The following is an 11,627-nucleotide window of genomic DNA, read 5'->3' as shown; positions in this document are numbered from 1 at the left end:
CCCCCCCCCCAAATTTGTAAATGTCACCCACAAGCAGCTCTGTTTCTAGTTTTCACTGGAGTAAAGTGCCTTATGAGCAGGTGTAGATGTTAAAAAATGAAATTGATGAGTTAAAATGATGGCTCATGACAGCTTTACAGATAAAAATGTAAAATGCACCTGGATGCTGGAAAGACACAGTATGTACATGTAAAAAAATGCTCCTCTCATCATAATGGTGTCCTGTTTTAAAGGTTCTGTAACTACTTAGCTATAAAAATTCTCTGAGTGAAGCCTGACAAAATATCTCTGGTATAGTGCACTTTCTTACTTGTAATACATAAAATTAAAATTAATTTTTGCCCTTTTCTTTCCTCTCCTCTTTTATTCTTAAATTCTATATAAACAATCTGCCTAAGGAACTAGAAGACAAGAAATATGATGCAACAAATGTCAAAGCTACATGAAATCACTTATGTGCATTGCCAAGACAGCTCAATGCCAAAGCTTTTCATGTCCCTAGCTATATTTATACTTGTAGATCAAGACAGTGTCACTGCAAATGACCTATGAAAACACAAACTTACATATCTAAAATGTGTATCATCAGCCATTGTTTGTACAAGTAAATAATATATAGAACTACTTCCTACTGTTCAGGCAGTGAGATTAGCATCCCAGTGTACATAAGGATGTGCATCTTCTCAGTTAGTATCTGGGATTATTTCTGACTTTTCAGATCCAGCTAGTACTTATAGGCTTGAAAAAAGTCCAAGAAATATTTGGATTAAGAAATCTCTTAACTTCTTTTAGCTCCTCTTGAACGTGTATGTGGGGTTTTTTATGTATCAGAAATGACAGCTTTGGCAGAACAGTAGTCAGTATTGTTTTTAAAAAAAACCCAGGACAAACAGCACAGGTACTCGTACTAAAATTCAGTACCTCCCACAAATTCAGCCCTTTGTAAGCTCTGTGGAGAAAAATAAATTATAAGTGTTCATCCTTGTATAAGGAGATGAGCAATTTCCTTACTTTGTTAACAGGGACTGCTGATGCTTGTCTGGATTTCCTCCCTCTGCTCCACAGCATAGAACAGAAGGGATGAGAACACCTGAGTATCATCTCAGCCTGTACATTTTTTTCTGGAATGCTCTGGCAGAATACTGTGGGCTAAAATGTTTGCAGGGTGTGAGCTGGGCTGTATACAGGACTGGCTGCTTTATAAGTAACAAACGTCCAAATAAAAAAATAATTATCTGGGAGTCAACCCACTGAGTTTTGCCTTCTTGAGGGACTCAAGGAGCCTGCTGACCACACATACTTTGTCTTGACGTACATGGGGTTTGCAAAACTCTTGGCCGAGTTCCCTTTGTTTCAGCTAAGATGCTTACAATAGAAATTTTAATATGTTTAAGTGCTTCAGGAATGTGTATTTGGTTTCCAGTGATTCTTAGCTGTTACCAAGTACAAGTCCTCCAGGAAAGAAATAGGAAACTCTACAGTTTAGAGACATGCAGGTACTAAATGAAGAAGGAAAAATGTTTGTCTAGGTAACATGAACCAACCTGAGCAGCATAAAACCAGCTCTACTTAGCTCTGCCCAGTAAATGCAAAATTCACACTCAGAGACTGGTCCATCACAGTGGGAGGAAATATCACACTCCTTGTATGGCTGTCCTCAAATGTGAAAACAGGTTTCCAGTGATTCTTAGCTGTTACCAAGTACAAGTCCTCCAGGAAAGAAATAGGAAACTCTACAGTTTAGAGACATGCAGGTACTAAATGAAGAAGGAAAAATGTTTGTCTAGGTAACATGAACCAACCTGAGCAGCATAAAACCAGCTCTACTTAGCTCTGCCCAGTAAATGCAAAATTCACACTCAGAGACTGGTCCATCACAGTGGGAGGAAATATAATATCACACTCCTTGTATGGCTGTCCTCAAAATGTGACAACAGCGTGGAAAGCCTAATGCTGCACAGATCACTTGGGAGCACAAGGCATTACATCTGTGACAGAAAAGTGAGAAAGCAAACTAGCTGCTCCTGGTAAGGGGATGATCCTGCACCACTTCACACCTAGGCTGGCTGTGGGACACCAGCAGGCTAGAAAAAAAATCTCAGTTTGGGTGTTCCAGCAGAGAAATAGGGTCAGCCCAACAGGCCCTCAGCCTGGGAGGAAGATCATATGCTGCCCTACCCCAGACAAGGAAGGCCAGCTGAGATGCTGCTTTGCTGCATTATTCCTCTGTACTCCTGCAAATCTTGATAGGATAGTCTCCCTGCAGTGAGCCACAGGCTCAAGATAACCTCTGTCCCACCAGAAGAGATACAAATTACAATACATTACTGGTAGTGATTTTACTTTTAAAGTAGCATTGTTGTATTACTAAAGGTGCTGCTGAGGGGACATATCAGGTCCAGACACATGGACAGCCAGCAATTCGGACTTCCCTGTAGATCTCGGAGAACCTATTTTACAGTGGAAGCTATTTATAAAATTGCTGTTTCCACACCCAAACAAGACCAAACAACCAAGTTTCTGCAGAGTGCTTGGGCAGCTGCCCCCAGATACCTGCCTCAGCCCTAGGGAAGGTGCTTTGGGGGACCTGAAGTGCTGAGGGCAGCAGGTGGGACACCAGCTCAGGTGTCTGAGAGAACCTCACCCACAAAGCCAGAATGCCCCCCAGTGAGAGGATGCAGATGCAGTTGGGGGACAGGACAGCACAGAGATGCTGTGAGCCATGGCACCTTGACAAGCACAAAACTCTGAGCCAGTGGCAGCTGCCTCACTGCCCTGCCAGGAATTTTCTGCTTGGAATCTATAGACTAGAGAAAGTTTAAGAAACAGGTTCACCCCAACAGTTAAAAATCAATCTGAAATTAAAACACAACTAAATTATTTTGATCTTGCCATGCCTATCAATAACTTGCCAGTAAAAGGGTATGTTTTGTTCAAGTATGTACACTGCACAGCTCTCATCACGTGACAGAAGCCCTAAAATAATTTCTATTGCATAGAAATTTTACATGACAGTTATAATCCCTTGCTTTCCAAGATGAAGTATTATTACAATAGTCATTTATTGCTCACTGTATTAGCTACAAATGCCTAATTTCCAGTGAACTTCAGGGGAATATACAAAATGGGAGAGCAAGTACTAAATAGAATTAAGGCAAGGTTAAAAGCAGCAGTTAAGCAGTTTCTATGAAGTGTATTTATAAAATATACATCTTCTTAAAAGGATGCACTTTTACACATAGTGACAATGTGTACCTTAAAACTCTGGAACTGAAAATAATTAGAAGCCTTTGAGTTTGTTTAGGAACCCTGTTTTCCTCCCAGATATTTTTAACAACTTAAGTACTTTGTGGGCATGCTTTTGCTTTGTTTAAAGTTTGAAAACATTCCAGTACCGTAAGCTTAACAGAGGAGACAAATCAAGGCAACTGGATCAAGATTTGTTAATGATTTACTGGGTTATCTTGATGTGTGATAATGAATAAAATGCAAATCTGTTTTACTGGCAATCCTCAGTTATGACTTATGAAAAATTGCTCACTTTAAGATTGCTTCCAGTCAGAAGAAAACAGATTTTACCAAACATTTTTTTAACTCCTGCTGTCATTAAGTGTATTAATTTATTTCTCTTTCATGAAACCCAGAACTCCTTTCTCTGGGGGACTGAGGAACAAGGTGCCTTTGAAGTGTCTGCAGGCAGGCTGCTACCAAAGGCACAGGTAGGCTCTTGCCTCCGTGCTGGCCAGTGGGAGGGAGCTGGGGGGATGGCAGGAGTAAAGGGCTGTGTGTGTGTGCTCCTCACATTCCTCTCCTGCTTGCTCCTCTGGTCAGAGGCTGGGGCATAAGGACCAAAGTGGTGCTTTGATGGCAACTGTCATGTCAGTGGGGCAGTGCAGGTGTCCTGCCCTACGTGAGGGAGAGGAGAAGGGCCAGGGGGTCTGCAGCTCACCACATGGGTCTTGCAGCACTAGAAACAAAATCAAATGAAATATCTAGGAAGAAACAACCAAATAAAAACTCTACTCCCTGAAGCATAGGGGTATTTCCAACAGTAACAAAGCAATACTTGTTTTAATTAAATGTGTGCAAGAGTTCAAAATAGATGAATGCAGGTATTGTAAATAAATTCTGCAATAACTGAGCTGCACATTCTTTTAAGGTATTAAGCTATTAAAATTTACATTAAAAAAGACAGTAACAATAGCTTCATCTTTAACTCCTTCTTGCCATTCTACCCCATGCCACCTAATAATATTGCATAGATAGAACTAAAATGAAGGACTGTATGTCCACATTAGCCCATAAAAGAAAAATGTCTTATCCAAGAATTTGTGTGCATGCCAAAATGCTTCCAAAAAGTATATTTTTGTTTCACATCTTGCTTTATACATTACTCAGAAGAATATATGTTCATTTTAATTATTTCAGTAAAGAAAATAATAGTATCACAAACTACACTATGGAGTATTTTTGCTTTTTTTAAGGAATATGAACCTACTTGTAATTAAAGGAATGCTATATTAATGATGCTGAACGTCTCAAAGGGAAAAATTTAATGTCCATCTCATAATATTATGCCAGAATTACATGCACAGAAGACTTTTTAATAATCTTTGTTTCTTAATTTAGTTTTGATTGGCTATGAAATACATAGTAGCACTCATGAGCTCAAATTTCTACTGTCATCAGCATTTCTGCTCTATAAATTGTACAAATGCACACCACTCTGTAGGCATCTTTTCAAGCTTCAGTTAAACCTGTGAAGAAAATTATCTGTGGGTAATGATAATTGTTAATAATTTTATAATTTTTTAGCCATTAGGCTGTGGGATAGTGTTATGATAGATATGTCTAAGAATAAGCAAAAAAAATATATTTTTTTATATTGGCATTTCAACCCCAAACACAGGTTGGTAGGGTAAGTCATCTCCAGACGCAAAATACAGCAATACCAACTAGGAGCCTCCTGGTTAAGCTTGTGATGAATTTACACACTAATCCTGGCTAAGGTTTGACTGTAAACCCTGTGTTAAAGGCTGGATTTCAGGACAGGGGCCAGCCCATGTGAGGGGCAAGGGTGACTCTGGGGCAAAGGACCCCCGAGCTGTGAGTGGCACTGTGGAGGCTCCTGATGTTCCTACTGGGACATGGCTGGCAAATGTTTTAGAAATAAGTAAGTGAGGAGCCACTTATGCACCCTTCCTGTAGGGCAGGAGATGATAATTGTCATGACAAGTCAGATTTGTTTATTTTTATAACTGAGCAGTTTTGTGAAATTGTAGCAAGTGCTTCCAAAGAAGGAAGTAGAGGTCTTCCCCAACTGATTTGTTATGTAAACTGAAACGCTGTAGGCCACAAGAACTAGCACTCCTAGGCAGTTAAAAATTTGTTCACAGTATCTCTGCAGAGCAAATCCTGTAGTTCTGAAAACATGAAGTAATGTCTTCTCTCTTCTCCTTCCTCTTACCTCTCCTCCCCAGCCAACTAGATGTAAGCGTATGATGCCAGACACAATCTTACTGATGCCAAATGCTCAAGGTTCTTGAATTACAGACACAGGAATGGCCATGCTGGCTCAAATGCCATGACTATCCAATCCAAATCTGAGTGACAAAGAATGGCCAAATTTCCTTGAAAGAAGACCACAGAAAGCAGACGTTCATCATCTGCTAGCACTTTGAAATGTACAGGGAAGCCAGAGATGACCATCAACTCCCTCCCCAGGGGGCTGGTTATCCTGCAGGCAGGAGGAGTATTATCTGTTGGGGAAAGACAGACACAAGCGACTCCACAGCTAGAAACTGTTTGTTCACTGCTCTAAGCCATGGATTTCTTTGTATGTTTCTTTCATGCATCTCTCCTCTTAAGCAAAACTCTTTCCCAAGCCCTAAAAATGCTGAGTAACTTTAAAAAAGATGCAATTTTAAACAAATAATAATTTGGAAGGCTATATACTTGGCTTCTGCTTTTTGAGCTTCTTAATTTAATTAATTTTCAAACTTTTATCTGCAAATAGAAGGACTAAGAAAATCAAGATGATGTTTTAAATGAAAGCTGAGAATTTCACATAATCATATGGCTCTGGGGGGTTTGAGGTTTCAGAATAAACTCATGAGTGCCAATGCTGAATGTCACCAGAAACTCTAATGTTAATCTCAGAATAGATTGCATAAAAGCAATGGTGGGATAGTTTTTCTGCTGTATGTTCCTAGTAATGCTGACAGATACTGTCCTGGAGGGACTGCCACATGCTGGATTTAGCTGCCAGCTAGAGGAGTGTTGCATTTTGCAACAAATCTGCCTGTGCAAAACCTCCTTGTTTGGTCTGTCAACTAAACAGGCTCCCAAAGTAAGAAGTCATAATTGACTTGCCAGAACATTTAATTCCATAGGGAATTTGCAGAAATAAGTAGGAGGCAAATTTTACCACTAACTTCCCAACTTCTCTGTATTTTATGCCTGACTGCACCTAAAAATGCAGAGTAACTTTAAAAAAGATGCAATTTTAAACAAATAATAATTTGGAAGGCTATATACTTGGCTTCTGCTTTTTGAGCTTCTTAATTTAATTAATTTTCAAACTTTTATCTGCAAATAGAAGGACTAAGAAAATCAAGATGATGTTTTAAATGAAAGCTGAGAATTTCACATAATCATATGGCTCTGGGGGGTTTGAGGTTTCAGAATAAACTCATGAGTGCCAATGCTGAATGTCACCAGAAACTCTAATGTTAATCTCAGAATAGATTGCATAAAAGCAATGGTGGGATAGTTTTTCTGCTGTATGTTCCTAGTAATGCTGACAGATACTGTCCTGGAGGGACTGCCACATGCTGGATTTAGCTGCCAGCTAGAGGAGTGTTGCATTTTGCAACAAATCTGCCTGTGCAAAACCTCCTTGTTTGGTCTGTCAACTAAACAGGCTCCCAAAGTAAGAAGTCATAATTGACTTGCCAGAACATTTAATTCCATAGGGAATTTGCAGAAATAAGTAGGAGGCAAATTTTACCACTAACTTCCCAACTTCTCTGTATTTTATGCCTGACTGCATTGTGATGCATTATTGCATTGTGTGTTATTTCAGGCTGTTAGTGTCTCCCTCTCACAGACTGCCTTAGATTTTACCATCATCTCCCAGCAGGACTTGGGTGAACCTCTCAGCCTGGTTGTGTTCCAGGGATATAATCTATACTGCACTGATAGCTGACACAGGCTCAACAGCTAGTACTTTAGGCAATGTAGTCTGTAGTGAACAGAGAATTACTAAATTTGATAAGATAATTGATATAGAAACAAAACAGGAGGCTGCTTTTCCAGCAGAAACAGGCTTGGCTGCTTTGTATCCTTGCTTATTGTTAGGCTATCTGAAAGGACTCTGATCTGCAAGGCAGCCTAAACCTGATTTCAATAACAAAACACTGACACCGAGGTTTAGCATGCAAATATCCAATACTTAACAACAATAAAACCCAGCATTTGTGTAAGTCAGTTCGGTGCTTCACCAGGCTGAAAAGAAACCTTATTTCAAATTTGGGTTTTTTTTAGTGCAAGAACATGCCTGACAGGAACACACTCTTTTCAGTGCCCACCTTCTCCAAGTATGTTAGTGTTATCTTCCTAAGTCATTTTCTAAAACTAAAAATGAACACAAAAATAAAATATCTCGCTGGGAAATGCCCAAGGCTCAGCCCTACAAATATGTAAAACCTCACTCTGGAGGAAACGTATAACTTCTACTTGTAGCTACAGTACAGATAGATGTGAAGCATTTGAAAGGATAAGAGTGTTATGCTGCTGTGTAGTCCCTGAGGAACATCAAATATTTCCATCATTTTCCTAATGTTTCAAGTAAGTCAAGCCACTACAAACTGCATCTAGTGTATAAGTACAATGTACATTTATACTGAAAGCAAATGCATCAGTGTATCATGGGGGAGTCGGTCACTCTACACTTGTGTCACTAACCACACACCCTCACTGTGCCTGCTCTCTTGACCTCTCCCCAGTTTTTCCTCTTTCTCTACTTTTTGTGCCAGGAATTTGGTGGCTTTCTGCATCTCAAGGGCTTAAGCAGCAAGCAAGCTACAGCTGTAACCTCAATTAATTCCCAAGCAAACCTTCATCCTCCATTACATCATCAAGGACCTTGCTAGGTCAAAGATGTTCAGGGGGAGTTCTGGCATGATTTTTATTACTTAATCAAAGTGCCTTTTGGTTTTTTTTTTTTGTTTTTTTTTGTTTGTTTGTTTAAAATCATTATTCTAACTAGAGAGTGGACTGATAACCAATTCAGAAACTTAGAATATTACTTAAGACTGGAACTGCTGCAGCGTTTATCTGCACTAATAGGAAGAAACAAGTTGTGTTGGGAAGTTTCTTTTGCATGGAAAAAACAACTTATTCATTACATGATGAGTTACTAGATGCCACTGATTGAGGGCTAAATCATAGCTATCACTATTCTGAGGGAGCAAACACTTGTCAAGATAAAGACTGTATTAGGTGGGGCACGTTGCTTTGTTTCTAAACAGTGGCTGCTTGGAGGTTTAGAGTGTCAAAGCGATGTCAGCAGCGATGGATTAGTGGGCAGAAAGCAAGTGGTGCAGTCAAAGGTTCACAGTGGATGTAATCTATTCACATAGTGCAGCAATTTATCACGTGGCTATTACCATAACGTACATAGGAAGCAGCCGTGTGTGTGCACATAATGCCCTAAATGTATGTGTGGTTGGACCTGAACTCCTTACAGAAGAGTAGTGATTGAAAATTATACCATAAGGCATTTAAAAGGAAATTTCCTTCCTGTGGGGATGCTGTCACACAGCTATGATTATCTGTACACAGGCAAGTAAATACCTCGTAGACTTTTCTCAGTTATTATGACCTCACTTACCAGAACTCTTTGCTTTTTCAAATCTATATTATGTAGGTAATGTGATGTACATTTTCAGTGCTTTATTAATAGGTGTAAGTACATGTTTTCCATCTCAAACTCACATTTTCCAGTCAAGGAATACTGTATTTTCAACTGGATTTAACAGAAATATTCAGTGGCAAAGAAAACTAGTTCTCCATAATTGTGAGGAGAAACAAGTTACCTACAAACTGAAGATTTTCTTTAACTTGAATGACCTCTTATTGCATGATCTATCAAACACTCGGGAGCAGCAGAGCTGTAAAAGGTTTATGTATCTAGTGTCTGCCTGATTTCTCATACCTGCACAATTATTTTTTAAGCCAAACATTTTCAAAACTGGTTCCCAATTTTAGAAGCATCTAAATTACAGAGATTGACTTTATTCTCCTAGTTGGCTTGAATGCCTACAGATTCAGTCACAGAAGAAAGTGTAAGTAATTGGTGGAGCTGGCCCCCACCTGAAGGTGTTTCTTTCCACGCTGACCGTTTTTGGAGGTATGGATCTCTTGGAGTGCACCTCCTGCATCTGGCAGCAAGGTTCCAGCAATGCTACCCCCCTGTGAATGTGGGGACTTGCTGGAAAAATTCCACTACCTGTAAGGGTTATGCCCTTGACCACAAAAAAAGATGGCTCCCCTAAAACTATTTCAACATATAAGGGCAACTAAATGGACACCACTCCTGCACGGTGCCTCTGGCACCTGGAACCGTCAAGACCTGAGACGCTGGCTCCTTGCTGAAGGGGTATGCAGTAGCTGAGCCCTGGGGGAGCCGCTGCCCACGCGGTGTGTGCCTGCTGCCCACGCAGTGTGTGCCTGCTGCCCTCCAGCCCAGGAGCCGTCACTTCTGCTGCCTTCAATGCATAAGAACCTCATCTGCTAATCTTCCCTGCTTTTCTCTCTCTTGATAGAATTCACTCCCTGTACTCACACACACAACGGCAACCCCAAGAGGGGGGGAAACTGCGCCGCGTTCTAAATCACATTCCTTTACCATAACGATCTTCACCTTATCAGTGGCTTCTACTATAGTTATATATTTGCATATGTTTGTTTTGTTGATAAAGTATCAACACGTATAAACCCCCCAATCTGTGTCTTCATTCCATTTTTAAGCAGAAGTGTGCACTACCTCTGGAGATGCGCTTCAGCAGGTATCAACTGAAGCAAAGGGGAGGGGTTAACTGTTTGAATCCCTCGTGTTCTCTTGTTGAACCCTTACACTAGCCCAGCTCCCACCACCACTTTTTAAGCTTCCACAGTTTGAGTTTATAAGAATGGTCTTATGGTTGGAAATTATGCTGAACTACCATGCTATGATACTTTCAGGTGATGGTATTGAACAAATTCAGTCAAGTCTTACATAAGCCAGGCAAACGCACCCCAGTTACAGGTTATTGCACTAGGATTTTTAGGCTGATTGTTTTTTTTAAGTCATTAGGAGTTGATGTAGAGAGATACTGAATTCAGACCAAGTCAAGTTAGGTTCTCAAAACCAGAACATTTCATTGCCCAGCTTAATGTACTGCTCAGCATTTTGAGTAGAACCTTTCACATTTGTAGTATTGTTATGGTTTGGGAGACCCTGGACACCTATAGAGAGAGAGGGTCCTTAGGACCTTGAAAGACTGGAAAGGGTCAGTATTCCCACCCACTTCCTGTCACAATCTATAAAATTCAGGAGAGCCAGAAACCGCCTTCTTCTCGCTCCCTGCTCCTTTCTCCCTTCTGGGGCTGCTGCAGGTTCCTTCCGTTTCCCATGTGCTTGCCCCAGAATCCAACTGCATTGGGTACTGTGAGGAGCCGTGGACCTCTCCCCTGAAGTGGCCCTGCTTTTCTCATATCCCTGTGATCATCAAGATCGGTTTTGTATACAAATACTTAGCTGTTCTTGCCCCACGTTTTACCCTTTTACCTTGTGTTAGAGTAAATTTGTTTCTAGTTTCAATTTCTAAAGTTTAAGTCTCTCTTCCTTTTTCCCCTTCTATCTTCCCTTGGGAAGCTGGAGGGGGGGGTAATAGAGAGCAATTCTATCCTCTGGTTTTTGGTATTCAGTTTTCATATTTAAACCAGAACAAGCATGATGCTGATTTTTATGGATAATTGCATGTGAGCTACAGGGCTTCCATTCTGAAATCATCTATTAGAAATATATACCCACTAATAGTGCAAAATTAAAAGCTTGCCTTACCATTGCACAGAATGTCTCAGGAGGATCTCCACACGTTATGTCCGGGGGATCGAGAGTCACTTTTACGTATTTGATCATGTCTCTGGCTTCTGGCTGGCAGGCCATGTAATCCCATACTTTTCCTTCTTCTGTGTAAATCTGAGTCTTGCACACGTCATAGTGTCCCCACACGGAAGGGTAGTGCTGCATCATGGAGGATACGGTAACCCAGAGGGCATGAAGTGAGAGGAATCTTGACAAATACATTTCTAAATCCTTTTATGTCACCGTTGAAAGGATGCTTGGTACTGGAGTATGTGCAGTCTATAGATTATATGTATGTGTACATATACATGTATATATTTTATAAAATAGGTTCCAACTTAAACATGAAGCATTAGGATAGAGTTTTTGTTTCACTAAGTTGAAGACTTTGGTAGAAGCCACCCAGACCCTGATGACAGCTTTTCACAGCAATGCAGCTCTTGTGCTTTGTCTTACAGCATATCTGTTAGGGCTTCTTGTAAAATATGTCCAAGAG

General features: G+C 40.4%; 1 protein-coding gene across 1 annotated transcript in view; it reads right to left on the bottom strand.

The window, feature by feature from the left end:
• The window catches only part of NTNG1 (netrin G1), a 150,158-nt gene extending 138,805 nt beyond the window's left edge, over nt 1-11,353 (bottom strand). Inside the window, exon 1 of the mRNA XM_010006670.1 lies at nt 11,108-11,353. Within this exon, the coding sequence (XP_010004972.1) occupies nt 11,108-11,353 (246 nt within the window). The remainder of the gene's footprint in view (nt 1-11,107) is intronic.
• Nucleotides 11,354-11,627: the final 274 nt, after the last annotated feature.

The sequence above is a fragment of the Chaetura pelagica genome, unplaced genomic scaffold (genome assembly GCF_000747805.2).
Source record: "Chaetura pelagica isolate M959 unplaced genomic scaffold, ChaPel_1.0 scaffold69, whole genome shotgun sequence".
NCBI lineage: Eukaryota > Metazoa > Chordata > Aves > Apodiformes > Apodidae > Chaetura > Chaetura pelagica.
The sequence above is the reverse complement of the archived record's forward strand: the minus strand, read 5'-3'. Positions and strand labels throughout refer to the sequence as shown.